General features: G+C 42.8%; 2 protein-coding genes and 1 pseudogene across 3 annotated transcripts; 1 reads left to right on the top strand and 2 right to left on the bottom strand.

Moving 5' to 3' along the window:
* Window positions 1–1,771: 1,771 nt before the first annotated feature.
* On the bottom strand, window positions 1,772–5,239 carry LOC109744377 (uncharacterized). Of its 2 annotated transcripts, none has more exons than XM_020303486.4 (7): window positions 4,994–5,239; window positions 3,715–3,787; window positions 3,563–3,636; window positions 3,387–3,456; window positions 2,757–2,932; window positions 2,610–2,682; window positions 1,772–2,128 (listed from the first exon to the last, which is right to left on the bottom strand). In XM_020303486.4, the coding sequence occupies exons 1-7, from the start codon at window positions 5,063–5,065 to the stop codon at window positions 1,968–1,970; spliced, it is 699 nt and encodes a 232-aa protein (XP_020159075.1). In that variant the 5' UTR covers window positions 5,066–5,239; the 3' UTR covers window positions 1,772–1,967. The 2 variants fall into 2 exon arrangements, with proteins under 2 accessions (XP_020159075.1, XP_020159076.1); XM_020303487.4 differs by having other exon boundaries at window positions 3,724–3,787.
* Window positions 5,240–11,994: 6,755 nt separating this feature from the next.
* On the bottom strand, window positions 11,995–19,394 carry LOC109744376 (protein farnesyltransferase/geranylgeranyltransferase type-1 subunit alpha). The gene is made up of 5 exons (XM_020303485.4): window positions 18,944–19,394; window positions 13,638–13,747; window positions 13,327–13,447; window positions 13,080–13,175; window positions 11,995–12,816 (listed from the first exon to the last, which is right to left on the bottom strand). Exons 1-5 carry the CDS (start codon window positions 19,187–19,189, stop codon window positions 12,391–12,393), a joined length of 999 nt encoding a protein of 332 aa, XP_020159074.1. The 5' UTR covers window positions 19,190–19,394; the 3' UTR covers window positions 11,995–12,390.
* On the top strand, window positions 15,744–16,990 carry LOC141022107 (uncharacterized; annotated as a pseudogene).
* Window positions 19,395–19,614: the final 220 nt, after the last annotated feature.

Raw genomic sequence — 19,614 nt, 5'->3', positions numbered from 1 at the left:
TAGTTAACAAATATGACTACCTGCGATCTCTGAATAATGTGCCTTCAAAATTACTGTACTCGCCGAGCCTGCCATGGATAAAAGGGAAAATGAAGGAAAGAAAAGAAGGTAATATCGTGCATGTCTTGCTCATCCTGCACGGCTGCATGTACTGAAGTAGAAGTACCAGCAGTACGATATTTTGTTTAGGAATCACCGAATCAAAATATTGTACATCTGTACAAAATTACGCTGAGCCAGAAATATAATTTAAGCTGGGTTTTCACTACTGACAGATGCATGTTAAATATAGAGTTAGCATCATAGTAAATTTCTGCTGCTATACTACATATTGTCATTTTAATACACATGGACAATGCATGCTCACTAGTAGAAAAAGAGGCTTCCATACGCCCCCATTAGTCCCCAAAATAATCGAACCGCGATTAAAGGGGTCTTTAGTCGCGGTTCGGGAGGAGGCCCGCGACCAACTATCTGGGCCCAGCGCGCGCTGACGGACGGGAGGGGCTTTAGTCCCGGTTGGCCTGGCCAACCGGGACTAAAGGTCCTCAGGCTGGCCCGAAGGCCTTTAGTCGCGGTTGGCCAGGCCAACCGGGACTAAAGGTTAGACCTTTAGTCCCGGTTGGCCTGGCCAACCGCGACTAAAGGTCCGAACCTTTAGTCGCGGTTGGCCAGACCAACCGGGACTAAAGGAGGCCTCATTTTCAAACTCTACCCAAATAAAATAAGTTTTCCATGTGATATGTGGTCTAGTTGTTGGAAAAATTAACAAATATGAATTTCGACTTTATTTGCAAAATCTCTCTGGAAATTTTTAAATGGGCATAACTTTTGCATACGAACTCGGATGAAAAAGTTTTTTATATGAAAAATCATCTACTCGAAAAGTTACATCCGAATTTAACCGGGGAAACCCCGTTAAACATTTTTAGAATCCTCAAAAACCTAACAGAAAAAAAGATACGGGGCTTTTAAGATCTAGAGTGAAAAAAAAATTCAAAAAATTTCAAATTGTGGTCAAACTGTGGTCAAACAATGGTCAAAATAATTATTCTAGAATATTAGTGTTACTAAATAGTTATTTCATTTTTTTAAATTTTGGTCAAATCTGGTCAAACTGTGGTCAAACAATGGTCAAACTAATTATTCCAGAAATATTAGTGTTACTAAATAATTATTGTTTTTTAAAACAATAGTTTCAAACTCAAACAGTGAAATGTGTCACTTCATGCTCAAGCTAAATTCCTGAGGGTTAATAGAATTGACATCCTACTATTGTCAGGAAAACAACAAGTGCAGACTTGGAAATGAGGGAGAATAGAATCCGGAAGTTAAGCGTGCTCAGGCTGGAGTAGTGAGAGGATGGGTGACCGTCCGGGAAGTTAGATGATTTGGAATGATGAGGGGTGATTAGAGATTAGAGGATAAATTGAGCAGTGATGAGGGGTGGCAGTGATGAGGGGTGGTGATTAGAGATTAGAGGTTAAAATAAATCAGAAATTTGAAAATAAAAAAAAAATCACAAAAAAACCAGGTTTAAACCTACGGAGGAGGCCTTTAGTCCCGGTCAGCCACGAGAACCGGGACTAAAGGACGGGCCTTTAGTCCCGGTCAGCCACAAGAACCGGGACTAAAGCCTTTAGTCGCGGTTCGTAAGAGGCGCGACTAAAGGGGGGGGGGGTCTTTAGTCGCACATATTTAGTCCCGGTTGCACAGCCGGGACTAAAGGCCTTTGTGAACCGGGACTAAAGGCCTTTTTTCTACCAGTGGCTTTGTGCAGTCTGAAAAATAATCCATTTGAGCACATGGTCGGCACGCATGTGCCACAATGCAATACAATACAAACTTGTACAACATAAATCATTAAGTCGTTCATACATCAGAACAATAAATAGCTAAGTTGCTTTATTTCACTCTTTGGCAATATTGGCCTCAGGGCCTGCTAGTTCCCAGCTAGCAACTTTGCATTAGTTATCATGCTGTTCTTTTTCCTCTGCCTTCTTGCCAAGCTCCAGTATCATATTGGCAGCTGCAGAGCACCTCGCATCATGTGGGGTCGGACAAGGATCACCAGTGATGCTCATCGCAAAATCAGGGCATTTCACACGTACTTCACTGACGTGCATTCCTGAAAGGATAGGAGAGTAACTCATGGATAAGTGCTCAAAAAACAATGTGTGGGAGCTACGAATGAGAGAAGATGGCACTAAATCGAATAGCAGTTCCTGGTTATTGCTAGGTGCAGACCTATTCAGTTCTTAACAAGTGGAATGCAATGAAGTGAGTAGAGGTGGTCTCTGATAGATCCTACAATGGCGCGACACATGTCTTTGGTAACCATGGACCAAACCGCGATGTTGAATAAACATAACACTTGAACAGAACACAGACAAGTGGTTTATAGATCTGACCACTTGAAAACTCTTTTGCCCAAGCATGATACTAACGGGGTGGTATAGGGATTGGATTCAATAAACGCTAATCAGAAAGTATGTGGCACAAGACCCATTTCTATGAAATTCTTTATTATTGTGCCTATATGGTCCAAGAACTCAATGCTTGTTCATTTGGAAAATTATAGAGATAAGAGTAAAGGTATTTACACATACCATCTGCTAGTGAAGGTACTACTGTGTATCTAGGGGCCATCCAATCGCAATCATAACAGATCTCATCAAGCACCTGCATTGACAAGTGTCAAAGGTACAAATGTCATTTAAAACTTTAATGCATCAGTTCAGCGCGAGGTTTCTTACCATGCATTTATTGCGTTGGGCGAGTGCCTCCTTCAAGTTCAATTCCATCCTCCTAGTGCTCTTGGTTATGCCATCATCACCAGAGAAAGCTAGATTGGCAACTTTCATTATATTTGAGCTAGGTTGCTTATATTTCTCCATTATTGACAACAGTACTTCCGTTGTCATCTTCTTTTCTGCATAAGGTTTAAACATGAAGAGTAATGGAAATGAGGAACTCATACATAGTTTGGAATCGCGGGCGAAACTGCCGCAATAGCGGCGCTATCACAAATCTGAAATGGCTACGTGATCTGCATGGCATGGGAAATCGCCGGATCGCGGCACTATCACCGGAGATCGAGCCATTCCTTCCTTACTCATCGTGGCCAAAATCTCTACCGCAATTTCTGTTCGCTAGCGATTTTAAACTATGAACTCATATAGAAATATCTTCTTGCCAAAATTTGCCACACTTCTAATGGAGGATTTGTCCAGAGTTTAAAGTGAGGAACACGACAATTTAACACATAACTTTCGGAAATATATGGCTCCCAGCAAAACATGCCCACAATGTTTACCACAAAACAATGAAAATTCTACAAATGATTATCAATCTAACGATGTTTAGATGTGTAAATGGTAGAATACCTGTCTTAATTTTCTGTATGTCCATATCACATTGAGCACTTCCGTCTTGAAGTATGAATTCCTTACGAAGCTAAAACAAAGAGGGGATGAATTCACATCAGATTCTCAACTAGAACAAAATATAAGAGAAACAAGCATCATTTTTTTCCTGAAACAAAAGAGAAGACATAACATACAATAGAATCCCGTATTTTCCGAATCTCTAGCATGGAATCACGAATCTGATCATTGCTATTCTCCGCGGCGCCACCTTCAATGAAATTATCAACACACAGGTTAAAAACTTGGAGGACCAACAACCAATAAAAGAGAAAACAAGTTGTCTTACGATTGGAACCTGGCACTTCCATGATTTTGCGTTTCAATGCAGCATCCTTCATTAAAACATCATCACGTGGTGCCTGATACAACAACCATTTATTCAAATGACCTAGGTCTATGTTACTCACAATAACATTGAGTGCATAGGAAAAATAAAAATGAATAGTGCAACAACCTAAAATGGAGAGAGAGAGAGAGAGAGAGAGAGAGAGAGAGAGAGAGAGAGAGAGAGAGAGAATAAGGCACTACTAGAATCTGGTTTTATCCCGAGTTTCAAGACTTCACCGAGTTCATTCTGTCAAGAACTCGGCAAACTTCTGTCTGCCAAGTTTGATCGGAAATTGGACTCGGCAATGATAAGCAACTCGGCAGAGCTCTGGCTTTTCCAGGTTCTGATGAAAAACGACTCAGCCAAAAAAAACTCAACAGAATATCAAGTTCGCCGAGTTCCCAACAGAAGGAACTCGGCAAAGTCTGACACGTGGGCCATGTCTTGCAGCAGGCGACGGAGCCGTGACGGCGGCCTTTGTTTGCCAAGTTTCATCTAACGGAAACTCGGTAAAGATTTTCCCAAAACTATCACATTTGACCCCTCAAAAGACTAGAACCCCGCTACAAATCTGACGTCAGATTTTTGACCGTGGCAAATCGATCCTTTTATAGCATTTTAGAAAATCTATCACACCTCTCATTCCTAAAAAAGGAAAAAATCTATCACATCTGGGACGCATCAATCATAGAAAGGAAAAAATCTATCACATCTAGCGGTGGGGCAATTAGTAGTGCAGAATCAATTTTGATCGATTTATTGCTAGGAAGCCGCTTGATCTTAGGTGCGAGTAGCAGAGGGAAAAGAACCCGATGCAAGCTAGCTAGCGAGCGGAATCTCAACCCGATTCGTCCAGCCATAGCTGCTTGGGTTCACGCCCGATTCGTCCCCAGCGCATGACGGCATGAGCAACGCCACCCACCATCTTCTTCATCCTGCACCCGACGTGCCCCCACGCTTCCTACCCTCGCCGCTCGCCACCCTCAACTCCGGCACCACCACCAACGAAGGCGGATACGACCAACTAGGACGCAGTCAAGAAAAACTGCGGCGGCGAAATCCCCTCATCTGTCCCTTCCAATCGATCCCCTACCCGTATGTGCATGCGAGATGCGACCCCGGCCCTATACCACGATCAGATCGGATTCAGATTTACCAGGGAGCGCAACAAATATAACAGCAAAGAGCTCCGTCGACGACCTATAGCTAGCAGCCAGGCAAGACGTGCTCCACTCACCTCCTGCACGGCGACGAGTTCCGGGGCCGTGCCGCGCTGCTCCAGTGCCCGCGGCGTCACTCCCTTCACCATCTTCAACTCCCTCCTCTCTTTTTCCGCCCCCAAACTATTCAGCCTCTCTTGCTAGGGTTTGTGGGGGCCAAGTGCGGCGGCTGGGTGGCTTTTGGGCCTTTGTACAAGGAGAGGGCGAAGCGAAAGACAGAAATGGCAGGGCTGGAATAGCTGTTTCTCTGCGAGCGCGTTATTTCCACTTTGAAAGACTACACTAGTTTGTCTCAAAAAAAAAAAAGACTACACTAGTTTGTCTCAAAAAAAAAAAAGACTACACTAGTTGTCAACCCGACGGACTAGGAATTTTTGGAAGTTTGTAAATATTGTGCATAGAAAGTTTCTATAAGTATATATTTTTTGCTTTAAAATCTTACAAATATTTATAGATATCTTTTAGTACTACCCATTTTCCTAGTGTACAAATAATATATTTTCATGGTATAATATATATCTTTTAGGCCCAGCACCTTCTTCCTCCTGCACCCGACGCATCCTTGCTTCCTACTCCCTCCATTCCAAAATACTTGACTTCCATTTGTCCAAAAATGGATGTACCTATATACTAAAACATGTCTAGATACATCTATAATTTGACAAATAAAGGCATATATTGTGGAACGGAGGGAGTACTCGCCGCCCGCAGCTCCGCCGCCACCACTTGCGGAGGGTATGTTCACACAGCCGCCACCAACAGGACGCATCAGAAGACCAACTAGGATGCACTTGAGCAAAGCTGCGGCGGCAAAATTCGGACGCCGAGGACCTCCCATAGTCGCACGATCGAGTAATCATCAAATCAAACTAGCCGCGTGCAAGCCTTTCAATGTCTGATTCATCTCAGATCTATCCCCTACCACGATCAGATTTAGATTGACTAGTGCAGCCCAACAACAAGAATTAACTCCGTCCGATCTATCCGCTAGAGCAGCCAAAGCCAAGCAATATGAGTGTTTACGTAAACCACGATCAGATCTACCAACTATCCAACCAAAAAGAACTACATGTATGCGTGATCCACTCACCTCCTGCACGACAATGAGTTGCTTCTCTGTGGCCGTGTCGGGTTGCTCCTATGCCCACGGAGTCACTCCCTTCATCTCCGTTACCATCTTCGCCATGTCCGGGGGTTAAATGATTATGCCTTGATCGCCAATACCTAGGTAGGGTTCTGGGGGCTCGCTGCGGCAGTTGGGTGCCTAGCTAGGTGGGTTAGGGTCAAGGGAACGCGCTCACTTGTAGAGGGAATGGAAGAAAGTGGAAAGAGGACAATTGGACAAAGATGGCCAGTGTTGTGCGAGTGCGTGGAAGCGAGGCACAAGCACACACGCGTTCTTTTACCGTATACGGTCTATATATCATGAAGATGATTAATTCCTACCAAAATCATGTCTCATTTCTGTGTTTTCTTTTTCTTTTTTTTCTCTAATGGCAGGATGATACACTCTTTTGCTGACCGGGACCTACTTGGTAAGCAAGAAAAATGAAAACAATTTGAAACTCACAACAAAAGATAAGAGTGATCAAACAACAACACCTAGTAAGCAATCCGCAATACTATGGGACTCAAAGAAGGGAAGAAACAATGAAAGGCGAAACTTCTGAGACCTTTTACGGTACATCTAAATAATAAGAGCCGTCCATTTTCAGTCATTCAATGGATTAGATCCACCCATACTACTAGACAAAATCAGTAGTATATTTTGTTCAAGGGGTAAAATCGGAACATACACTAAACAAATATTGTAAAATTCTAGTACATGCAAACCGTGAAGCCGCTGTGTTTTCTTCTCCTGCTTTGACCGAACGCGATCCATCCATTCTGAGACTGTTACCGCTGTCCTGATCAGGGCGAATACTTCCGGCCGGAGATGACATGCAACGAAGAGACGATTGTACGTAGAAGATCGTTCCAGGCCAGTACTTTTGACTAAGGAAATAAGCACGAAGCTAGCCAAGCTAGCCTCTCAGATTAATCGATCATGTCCAGATGCACAGTCATGTTAGCACCCAATGGCTTCCCTACGATCACTCGTACGTATACGTACCCAAGACGGCGGCTGCACACAAGCAGTCACAACCCTGATCGAATCTCGCCGAAACCTATCGTAACGATTTTGTTGCCACAAGGCACAAGCAACGCATATCCAGGTGATGCCGAGCCGCCGAGACAGGAAGCGGCAGCCTTGGCATGCACAGGGCCGCCGGATGCAGCGGGGAAAGAGGCACTAGTGGGCACTCTGAGCCGCCGCAGAGGGAGCTGCAGCCATGACGGCGTGGCCGATTACGACTATGTGCGGCCACTTCGTGGCTTGTTGATTGCTTTGTAATGCCAAGTTGAATCCCGACGCCATTAGAGCCAACAGAGCTCTGAAGCCTGATCGACTGTTGGATGGACGCCACAGATGACCGGGGACGGCCACGGGAGGTCACAGCGAGGAATTCTATAATAAAGTACCAAACAAAAAATGACAAAACTACCCACCCAATCAACGGTTGAGATGATTATGTACTACCCAGTCCCTGGAGTAGTATGATGTACCGTAAAAAATCTCAAACTTTTTCATTTTATTAGTACTCCCTCCTATTCATAATAAGTGTCAGCAGGTTTGAATTAAAATTACACTTATTTTGGATTAGAGGGAGTAACAAGTAAATGTTTAGTTTGGTGGAAAGAAACATGCACTGTTGCGGCAGTATCAAAAATGTATTAAAAAAAGTACCCAAGATGATATTTCTTCGATGAAAGGAAGTAAAGTATATAGTAGAATCAAATGGAAAAAATAGTAGTATAAATGGTTCAATGAAATTACCGAACCAATAGATGGTAGCGTTGAGCTTGTGTGGTTCAAAACCTCGTCAGGGGAATGATTTGTAAAGCCAGCATCTTGATTGGCATGTGAGATCAGCACTTGATTTGAACCTGGCAAATTATCATCACAACCTATATCTTCTTCCATTACTACTTCTTGAGCCACTAGTTCAGTTTTCACAGGGGATTCATGTTTGTCCCTGCTAAGGGTAAGTTGGGTCCCTCCAGTAACTATCAACTTGTCAGCACAACCTATTTCTTCTTCCATCAAAACTTCTTCCCTCTCTTCATTTTCTACCTGGGCTTTAAATTCTGCCCCTCTAGGAACTGGTGGTAACATGTCACCACAACCTATATTGTCTTCCACAGCCATTTCTTCTACCTCTGCATTTTCCGTTGGAGCTTCAAGTTGAGCCTCTCTAGAAACATCCCCAAGTTGTTGTGAATATATTTTAGTGTACTCTGATGGAGTGGAATTTAGATCCACAGAAAGATTAAGCCCCTCGTCCGACTGCACGGTTATTTCGAAGGTAGGTGTCACACAATGTCCTGGTATTTCATCATATGTGACAAAAGATTAATTTATATGAATTATCTTCATAGTTGCAACATGATAGTAAGAAAGATACCTCTTGGAACTGTAGTGTGATTTGTTTCCAAGGAAGCCATATCATTTACGTTTGACATTCTGCCGCGAGTGTTAATTCCAACTTTAGGAGAAACCACAATGTTGTCGGATTTCTTCTGACGAGCGGTCATCGAGGAGGTTCTCTTCCGAATATTGCGAGAAATCCTGCTCCAGACTACCAAACTACAGTCAGAATATGTGCTTTGAATATGTTGGAACAGTAATGCCTCTTGAATTCATAAGAAACGGCATCACATACTCATTCTTTTGATTCAAAGAAATGGACAAACAGAAAAGGATAAAAAATCTTGGATCTCGATTATAAAGCCTATAGGAATTCTGCAGTCCAAGTGGGCCTCTTCACAAAACTCTTGCACATAAAAAATGAGATGAAAGTTTTTGTCACATGATGACATCCTTATTATATAAGGTAAAAAACACAAGATAGGTAGTTTAACTCGCACAACCACAAATTACTTCTATGTACAGTAAACTCCTTCGAATCGCCTAATGCGCACCCCCGGTATATTGTGGGGAACATGCTAACAAATTTCCCACCACAGTTAGAGGAATGTAAATAAGAAGCTTGAAACTTGGAACAATATTCACATGTGCATGCCACTCTAGTTTTTGCTAAACTTATTGTGCCCCAAATGGCCAGCATATGATTTCAAATATAGGCTTTAAATTGACAATGAACTACCTAAAATTAGAATGTGGATGCATCACAATTTTTTCTTACCATTAAGGGGATACTGGTATGTACTTGGATGTGTTTGTACGAAATAATTATCAATAGAAATCATATGGACAATGGCAAAGTATGAAGACACCGAATGGCCACGACATATATGTTGTGTGAAAACGTCTATAAATCTACTGACATGTATTTTGTTTAAGTATTCACAAAAATTATAAGAATGCAGCAATTTTATCATTTACCATTGGAACTTGAGCAAACAAGAATAACAAATACCATATGGAAATAAAAGGTCAGAATAGAGAACGATCAACTTTAGCCACTACATACACAACCAATCTTTGGACTGCTAAATCTAGGAGCACAACTCCGGAGAAACAAGATGGCAATGGCAAGACTTAACAAATGGAACTTTCTTGTGATTATCACATCCTTGAGAGTTCACTACCAAATCGAGAACACGCCGCTATAACTTCAACTCTTGCTATGGTTCCTAGCTACTATAGTCAGGATAGATTGTACGAGAGATTCTAAGACCTTTTACATGGGATGTAGGAACTATATATGACTTGTTAGATTGAAGACATGAGACATGAGAGTAACTACCACATGGAGGGATTGTGGAGGAGATCCCAAGAGATACACATCCCTTGACATTATTTAATAAAAGAACTGACTTATGGCCATGTGAATCATAACTGAAAATAGAATCTCGAGAAATCAAAGGCTTCAAAACGCTACGAAGAAGTAGAATCACATAGCTCCATCTTAATCCAAACTACCCGGCGCTCAATCAAACTGCTATAAGGTAACACAACAATGAAAGATATATAATGTCATTACACTTCAAAAGTTGTGGTGGGGCTCCAATGATGGTGGTAGGGATGAATTTGAAAGAAGTACAATATATGATGTAGTTCACTAGTCAGGTAAAAACATGTGGAAAGCCTCATAAGACAAACAAGAATGGAAACATTGAATCAACAAAAATAAATCAACCATCCAAAAAGGTACTACAATTTGATCGATATTTCTAGTAAAATTAGTACAGATGTTGCAGTGCCAAATCGAGAACGCCGCCATACCTCAAACTCTTGGTATGGCTCCAGCCAACTGTAATTGGGATCGGCCGCGTGGAGAGATGTCAAGTACTGATAGAAGGATTGTCGGGTGCAGAGATGGCCTGGTAGATTGGTGGCGGCTATTATGGATGCCAAGATTCAAACCCTAACACACCAAGTTGAAGGATCAAAGGGTAGGTTTAGAAGTGTTATGCGCAAAGGCAAGATTGTGGGATGAGCGGGGGTGTTATTGGGATCTCGAGCGCTGGGAGGAGACCGAGCATAGGAGAAGAAATGTCATTGGAGATGGAGAGTTGGTGGAGGATGAGAGGGAAATGACGATGGAGATGAGGAAAGGGACGGGCTAAGTTGGGGCAATTTTATGGGGGGGGGGGGGGGGGGCGCGTTTGTTTGTTTCTTTTTAGAGAAGGAAAGCGCGTTTGTTTGTTGGAAGCACAAGAAAGTCATGTTTTAATTCCCTTCTTCTTTCTGTTTTTTCGCTGCCTTGATTAGGAATCTTTTATTGGTGCCAGCTTAGAATATATGCAGAGAGGAATGGTTTAGGGGATCTCATGATATGCACATCCCCTAGTATTATTTGATTAAGAAAACAAAAGTATGTCCACATGAATCACAATTGGAAATATAATCTCTGATCAAATTTAAAGGGAAACCGAAGGCTCAAAAAAGCTACCAGGAGAAACTAAAATCACCTAGCTCCTTAATCCAAACAACTCATTTCTCGACGAAAACTTCTACAAGGTCACACAATAAGGAAAGGTGATGATGTGCTTCACTTCGAGAAGAGCAGTAGCACTGTGGCAGCCTCCCATGAGGGTGCAAGAACAGCTTTGGAGAGAGCACCATTACAATACTCCCTCTATTTCTTTTCTTTTTACACCGCTGTCTAAAGTTGAACTCTTCAAAGTTGGATCAAAATTATATTAAAAAAATTAACATTTGCAATACAAAATTAATATAATCAAATCCATCATGGAATATATGTTCCTTCCTATATGTTCATATTATATTCATTTGATGTTGTAAATCCTGATATTTTTTAATTTAAATTTGGACGTACTTTACGAATTTGACTTTAGAGAAATCTAGTATGCATAGTAAAAAGAAAAGGAGGAAGTATATGTTGTAGTTAATGTTAAGAGCCAGAAAACCTAGTGAGACAAGGAAAAATCCGTCATTAAATTAACAAAAAAAAATCCCAAAAAGGTGCTATAAACTTGGGAAAATGGAACCCACCACCCAAACAAGTTCAAATAAATGTGTCTAAAACATAGGGAAACAAAATATAAACTGATAATAATGTGTGAGCACATGACTGAAAACATGTGCAGAGCATGATTCTGCCGTCCCAAATATAAGTCGTATTAGTTTGTCTTTAAGTCAAACATAAAAGTTCGGCAAAAAAAAAGAAAAATATCAGCACTTGCAATACCAAATAAATACACTACAAAAACAGGTGCATCTACTGACACTGATTGGGTATTGTAGGTGTTGATGTAAGTTCTAATTAAGACAAAACTAATACAGTATATATGACTCGTACTCCCTCCGTTCCTAAATGTAAGTCTTTTTAAACATTTCAAATGGACTACAACATACGGATGTATGTAGACATATTTTAGAATATAGATTCACTCATTTTGCTTCATATGTAGTCACTTGTTGGAATCTCTAAAAAGACTTATATTTGGAAACAGAGGGAGTATTTTGGAAGGAGGGAATACAGGATGATTTCATCGAATACTCGTTGGTACAAAAACTAATAATTTGATGATTGTGTACATGCATTAGGTACAGATCACAACAACAGACTCAACTGTAAACAAGGCAAAGTGACTGACGCAGATTTCAGGATTTTCACACCACCAGTGGCCGTTACTGTAACAATCTGCTCGTTGGAGTTTGATTGGTTATTCTCATTCTGCTAACATGTGAATATCAGGCAGTAACATATTCACACAAGACATTGTTGGGCATGCTGTCATTGATTGATTTTTCCCAGTAAAATCAGTACAAATTTTGCTCCGCACCAAGATCACAGGAAAGGTTTTTCATACACTGCGTCAACCCCTTCGATTGAGTTTACATCATGCTGCTAAAACTGTCTTCAGCTGAATTTTCAGATGTCTAAGAAGAAAGAGTGGTCTGGTACCATGACCAGTAGTTTATCCGCAGGGGATCACATTTCTGCAGGATTGAGCAGACAGCTACTGCAATATCAGCATGTCCCGTTTCAGGATCAGAGTTCTCCATTGCTTCGATGGTTCCTTTAAGTTCATCCGAAGGCTGCAAACCCATGCGAAGAAGATCAAGCAGGAAGCTCAAAGCAAATACGCATGTCCAATCCTTATTCAGGACCTTGAGGCAAGCATCAGAAATGCGATTATCAGCCACCAGCAAATTGTTATCATCCTTATATAAACCTCTGAGGTATCTCCAGGGGCTTTCATTCTGAGGGTTCACCATAATGGCCTCAACTGTGTAATCTACTTCTGAGTCGCGCATTGCCGCAAGGCCCCCAAGAATTGGTGATCGTGTTACCACAAGGTATCTCTGTTGCAACAACAAAAAAACATAAGTATAATTCTGAATATTTGGCCTAATTCCTCATCAGTAGAAAAAGGCACTCGCAAGGAAGAAGTTGGTTACCAGGTAAAACCAAAATCAATAAAAAGTTAATAAATCAAGAATAAGAATGGAGATTGCAAGGCTGTTTTGATGAAATTAAGGCACGATGATCCATGAAACTCTACCGATGGTGAAGAATCTGAAGTGAAACACACAAGAAAGCATCCAAAGAAGGACAAGCAAATGACCTGATTCCAAGCTGAGTTATTGAAGACATCTTCCTCAAGAAGCTGGTTGCAGTACTGCAGTTCACTCTCCCATCCACCCAATGCTTGAAGAACCCACTGCAACAATTATAGCAAATCAATTACATTATTATAACCAATACTCTCTTGGTCCTACAATTGCTTAGTACAGCAGCCAGGCGAGAAGTAACAAGCTTAAAGGATACAAACATCCAACTTGTACTGAACATCAAAAGGAGATAATGCATACCTGCCTATGGGACCAAGCATGGTAGTTTTTAGCATCCATAGCAAGTATCTTCCTTGTGAAGTCATGTTCACTATTTGCAGCATCTGGTCCTATTTTCTCAGCAAGCCATCTCTTGTGATGCCTGAGGGGAAAATATCCCTGGAGGATTAGTTGGAATTTCAGCACAGAGAAAGAAAAGAGTGAGTTTGAATTATGAAAGGATAAAAATATAAGCAAGTGGTAACTCATGCAGAACTCCACAGCGGCCAAATAGGAGATTAGTTTCTTGTCAAACGCTTGATGTAAAATTAAGCTTATTGCATGGGACTCACCAGACTTGGTAATTTTTTGGATTAGATTCAGCAATTTGGTCCACAAAATGCATTTCTAGCAATAAATCAGCATCCAGTGCCTCTAGAACAACGCGCCTGAAATGCCATACCTATCAAGCAGAAAAGTAACCACCAAGTTAACAAGAATAGCCACTAAAAGGATGGATGTGGATCCAAAGAAAATGCACCACGCTGGCTACAAAACAACGGCAAACTATACCGACAGAAAATCAAACTCCAGCCACATTGCTCTGTCTTCCTACACTAAACTGGAAACCACAGAAATCAAATGGGCTAAACAGCAAGCCGGAACCCTCTTTCTAGAGTAGAGACTCCACTCTTACCTCTAAACAACGCCGCCCGTCGATAGCATAGCTGGATCGCCCTCCACATCACACTCAGCCATCCACCTACCTACTGCCTGTTACACTAATTCGAAGCCTCGTCTACTAAACGTCACACTCAGCCATCCACCTACCTACTGCCTGTTACACTAATTTGAAGCCTCGTCTACTAAAAGCAAAGTTTTAAATAGCACGAGATAGCACGCATTATCGGCGCTGTAGTGGCCAGGAAAGGGGCTGCGCTACGATACGCTGCTCGAGTGCCTTCGCACGCTAATAGCGTCGCTAAGAGTTATTTAGCGCTAAATTTCTGCATAGAAATAGCATTAGCGTCCCGCTTCGATCCAAAAAATTTAGCCCAAAATTGAAAGAGCCAAGTGGGCTAAAGCCCAAAAGTCATTCCCGATAACCCCCTCCTCCTGTGGATCGAATCGAACCCTACCTCATTCCCCCCGTTCTCTGAAGCGAATGGCGGCGCCACTGGCGATGGGCGATGGCCACCGGCTGCGGACGCCGACGGCGTCCTGAGCAGCTCACGGCTTCCCCTTCTCCCGGCCTCCCTTCCCCAGGTCGCCCGCATCCCCTCCCCCAAGTCGTCGGGCTCCTCTTCCTTAGGTCGCCGCCGGACTCGACTCAGATCGCCGGCCTTGCCCAGGGCGCCGCCGGACTCTCCCATGGCCCTGCTGCATCAACTCCACTACTTCATCAATCATCATCCAGATCCGGCCTCTACTGCCACCATGATCTCGCAAACAGATGGTAAGCTTTGGCAGTATGGGTTGATGTATGGATTGCAAATTTAGTGCATCACTAGGCGCTGTTACACTGTCTCCTTTCAGTCAGCCTAAGATTTATTGACATCTAGTAAATCAAGCTTCTTGATGCAGCACATGTCTTAATGCATACCATGGTTTGTTTCAGGTCATTGAATATTATTAGTGCAGCCATGTGTCATTTTTTAGAAGGCAGTGTATTGTAAGCCTAGTTTATCGTTTTGCAAGGCACTACACACACACACACACACCAGATTGATGTGAGCAAGGGTAGACCATTGTAGCAAGGCTAGTTTAATTGCTCAAAGCTCTCTGTCTTAAATTCTTCACTTCATAATTGTCACGCAGATTGATGAATTGTACTACTGTCATGGAGCGGTCTATTGTAACTTTGTAATTGAACTACATGGAGTGGTGTATTGTAAGTGAGCAACTAGTGGTTAAGTGTTGCTTCCGTAACTAATTTTATTTCCTGTCAGTATCTAATTTATTTATTTTTGCGTAGGTGTGGGTGGCTCAAGCGTTGCTTCCGTAACAGCACCTCCACCCGCTCAAGATGTAGACTCGGATGATCCTGCGTGGAAGCATTGCGCTCTTGTAGATGCGAATAAGAAGCATTTGCTGAAGTGCAATTATTGTGACAAGATATGCACATCTGGCGTTACAAGGATAAAGTTTCACCTTTCAACCATCAAGAATTGTGGTGTCACAGGATGCCCGAAGGTTCCTAATGATGTCAGGCTGGAGATGGTAGCTTTGCTCCTAAAGAGTGCTGAGCTTTAGGAAAAAAGGATCGAGGGATTGGAGGCGGTCAGAACTAGTGTTGACTTAGATCACTCAGATGGAGAAAACCAAATGGATGAAGATGATGGCAATCAGGTTGTGGTGTTGAGGTCAAAACCAAACACAAGCAGCTCAAGGGGTGGCCCTATGGACAAATTCTGCAAGCCTAGCATCGAAGAAAGTGTTAAGGGGAATCAAAAAAGAAATTGTGAAACCCAAAAGGTTTAATCAAAGGTGTCCACTCAGAAAAGAGAAGAGAGGAGGAATAGAGCTTGTGAGTATATATGACGATTTTTCTATGAAGCTAGCATCCCACATAACACTGCCACACTTCCTAGCTTTCCGCTTATGCTTGAGGCCATCGGAGATTTCGGCAATGACTTGGATGGGCCTAGTGCATATAAGATGAGTGGACCATTCTTGCAGAAAAGAAAGAAGAAGATGTTGGATTTATTCAAATCCCATAAGCAAGCATGGGAGCACACGGGGTGTACCGTAATGACAGATGCATGGACAGATAGGAAAGGCAGGGGAGTAATGAACCTTGTTGTTCATAGTGTTCAAGGACCCTTGTTTTTGAATTCAGTTGATTGCTCATCTGTAAAAAAATGGCAAATACATTTTTGACCTTGCTGATGATTGCATTGAAGATATAGGGGCAGAAAAGGTTATTCAAGTGGTGACCGACAATGCTAGTGTCAATGTAGCAGCAGCAAGTCTAATGAAAGCAAAGAGACCTTCCATTTTTTGGAATAGCTCATTCTATTGATCTCATGTTGGAGGACACAGGGAAGCTTGGATCGGTTGACAAAATAATTGCCCGAGCAAGGAAAGTAACTGTGTTCTTATATGCTCACACAAGGGTGTTAGCTTTGATGAGAAAAACACTTGGGAAAGACTTGGTGCGCTCAGGCATTACTAGATTTGCCACGGCTTATCTCAATCTCAAAAGCTTGCAAGACAACAAGAGGGAAATGCTTAAACTATTCAGATCAGATGAGCTACATGAAATGGGTTACTTAGAGAAGGACAAGGGGAAGATAGCTCACAAAGTGGTGCAATCGGAATCCTTTCGGAAAGGAGTTGACATTGCTGTCAACTACTTTGAGCCAATGGCTAATGTGCTGAGAAGAATGGATAGCGATGTGCCAGCTATGGGATTCCTCCATGGTTGTATGTTGGATGCAAAAAAGGAAATTTCAGTGCTGTTTGATAATGATGAGAGTCGCTTCAAATGCGTTATTGATATCATTGACAAGAGATGGGATAGCAAACTCAAGTAGCCGCTACATTTGGCTGGATACTTTCTGAACCCCTTCTATTATTATCCAAACAAAACTGCAATCGAGAACGATGGATCATTTAGAGCAGTCGTGATCCATAGAATTACAAAGTTGGTTCAACATCAAAAAACTCAAGAAGAGACTATTGATGAACTCGACAAATACCAAGAGGAGGAGGACTCCTTTGGAATGGACATTGCCGTACAGCAGAGAAGAAGGAAAACCTTTGATCCATGTAAAGCGTTGTTGCTGAAATCTTGTGATGTTATTTAATATCACTTTCTTTGTTCTCCTTCTTATACTTCTCTAACTAATAATCTATTGATGTCTTAACACAGCTAAATGGTGGTTGAATTATGGCACATGTGCACTCAAGTTGAAGAAGATTGCAATGAAAATTCTCACTTTGACATACAGCTCCTCAGCTTGTGAGAGAAACTGGTCAGCATTTGAACAAGCAAGAAATGCAACTACAAAATATAGTTCATTTCTCTTCTCACATTGATACCATGTGTTCCATACTTAATTTTCTTCCACCTACACAGGTTCATAAAAAGAAGCGCAGCAGGCTACTCCATGATAGGATGAGTGATCTTGTCTTTATCAAGTTCAACTCTAGGATGAAGCATCTGAAAGAGAACAAGCGTAGAGATCCAATAGAGAAAACAATCGTGGATGTTCTCAAGGATGAAGACAATGAGTTCATCACCGGGATTGTTCCCAATGACAATGTTGATGAACATGTTGGCAATGAAGATCAAGCCCAACAAGAGAGAGCTTCGACATCACAAGCACAAAGAAAAAAGAAGAGGGGGCCTACTGGGGCCTACTGCACCCCCTAAAAAGAAGAGGAGGAAGAGCATCCGTTCTCTCCTTAATAGCATCGATGAAGAAGCTATCCTTTCCGCCTCTTCCAATTCTTCTTCAGAATCAGAAGATGAGTATCCCTCTGCCCTAGCTGACTCAGATTAATTGCATGGATGCCAACCAAATCACTTATGTTATGTGTGCAAGTGTGACTTGTCAAGTTAGTTCTTAGTTGGTTGAACTTCTGTTGCTTCGGCGGGAATCCAAACTTTGCTTTGATTTGTTATGTAATGACTTGCTGGATGTTGACTTGATGGCTTTGTTATGTAATGCCAAACTTATGAACCATGTCCTGCATTTTGAATTTGTGATGTGTTGCTAACTTGTTATATACTTCTATGTAGCTGTTCTTTGCTTTGCATTATGATTTATGCCTTCCTGGTTGCTGCTATAGTGTAGTGTATGATATTCTCTATCGATTTGGCTGGATGCTAATTGATTTGCTGGTTGCTGCTATAGTGTGCGGTCAATTGTCAAGTATATATTAATTTCATGCCTGATTATATGTTTATTTTTTTTCCCAAATGATAAGTGCCACACGTGTGGCACGAAGTAACACCGCCCTGACGTTTTTTACACTAAAGTTGCCATTCGAGAAAAAAATACAAACCCATGCTCCACAACTAAAGTTGCCATCCTCTTGTAACTAAAGTTGCCATCAAAAAAGTCAGGGCGGAATTGCTTTGTGGCACTTATCAGGGTCCTATTTTTTTAATTAATTTAGCTGAAACGCTAAATGGGGCATATAGCGCATAGCGTTTCACACACTTTAGCCGAGCCGATGCTAAGAAGCTTAGCGCACTATTTAAAAGTTTGACTAAATGCCATGGGTCACAACTATACTGGATCAGGACCTCAGCGTACACAGTTGAAGCAATTCCTGAACAATTGAAACTCCACGGGACAGTTCCATGGTTCCAGTCCACAACGGTTCCTCCGTCTTACCTACACTAAATCAGGGGCCACAGTAATCGAAGGGCTAAACAGCAAGCCGGATCCCTCTTTCAAGAGCAGAGACTCCACTGTTATCTCTAAGACGAGGTCGCATGACGATGGCATTGCTGGAGCGGCCTCCACGTCACACTCGGCTATCCGCCACTACCTACTGCCGTTGCACTGATCTGAAGCCTCCTCTACTAAAAGCCATGGGTGACAGTTACACTGGATCGGGACCTAAGCAAAGCAGCTGAAGCAATTCCCAAACAACTGAACATCCACGGAAGGCGAGAACAGGCAGGGACAGTGAATAGCCTTACAGTGTAGTTGCCGGGGTTGAGGTGGATGGCGTCGGCGGTGAGGCGGAGGGCGCGGGGGCTGCGCTCGCCGGCGGCGTAGAGGGCGCGGAAGTAGTCCATGACCTCGTGGAAGTCGCCGCGGTAGGCGATGGAGACGACGGGGCAGGGCCCGTCGGCCTGCGGCAGCGGCGCCACGTCCGCCAGCTCCGGGCGCCGGCTCGGCGGCACCCACTCCTCCTCCCCCTCCTCCCCCGACGACGACCCCATGGATGCTCTGCTCGGCTCTCGCGCGCGCGTGGCAGATAGAGATCTAGGTTTTCTCCTCTCTCTCTCTCTCTGCTTTTTTTTCGTTCGTGGGGGCTGTGTACTTTGCGATGGACGTCACAGCGAATCCAAAGTTTTCCGTGCGTGCCTGGAGTCGGATGCTCTTCGACTTTTTGGCCGTGGGGAAGTTTTCCGGTTTGGGTAGACTGGCTCGGAGCTGCAACAACACAAGCAATTTTCCCGGTTTGGGATGCTCACGAGTATCACGAGCCCGCACACGTCCGCACAACCCAAGCAAAACATATTCGTGCGAGAGCGCCCCACTGATCACACGTTCCAAACCACCCAAAAACCGGCACGGCACAAATTCAAGAATCTCTATGTGGGCAAATTCATGGATTTTAGTGTCTCTTTGAGTTGTAGGACCC

The sequence above is a fragment of the Aegilops tauschii genome, chromosome 5 (assembly GCF_002575655.3).
Source record: "Aegilops tauschii subsp. strangulata cultivar AL8/78 chromosome 5, Aet v6.0, whole genome shotgun sequence".
NCBI classification, from domain to species: domain Eukaryota; kingdom Viridiplantae; phylum Streptophyta; class Magnoliopsida; order Poales; family Poaceae; genus Aegilops; species Aegilops tauschii.
Note: the sequence above shows the minus strand (reverse complement) of the source record. Positions and strands in the feature narration are given on the sequence as shown.

Coding starts and splice junctions, on each gene's coding strand:
- LOC109744377 (XM_020303486.4), bottom strand. CDS start 5,065: ATGGTGAAGGGAGTGACGCCGCGGGCACTGGAGCAGCGCGGCACGGCC. Junction 3,788..4,993: donor AACTCGTCGCCGTGCAGGAG/GTGAGTGGAGCA, acceptor TTGTTGTATCAG/GCACCACGTGATGATGTTTT. Junction 2,933..3,386: donor CATACAGAAAATTAAGACAG/GTATTCTACCAT, acceptor AACCTTATGCAG/AAAAGAAGATGACAACGGAA.
- LOC109744376 (XM_020303485.4), bottom strand. CDS start 19,189: ATGGGGTCGTCGTCGGGGGAGGAGGGGGAGGAGGAGTGGGTGCCGCCG. Junction 13,448..13,637: donor CCAAAAAATTACCAAGTCTG/GTGAGTCCCATG, acceptor TTTTCCCCTCAG/GCATCACAAGAGATGGCTTG. Junction 12,817..13,079: donor ATAACTCAGCTTGGAATCAG/GTCATTTGCTTG, acceptor TTGTTGCAACAG/AGATACCTTGTGGTAACACG.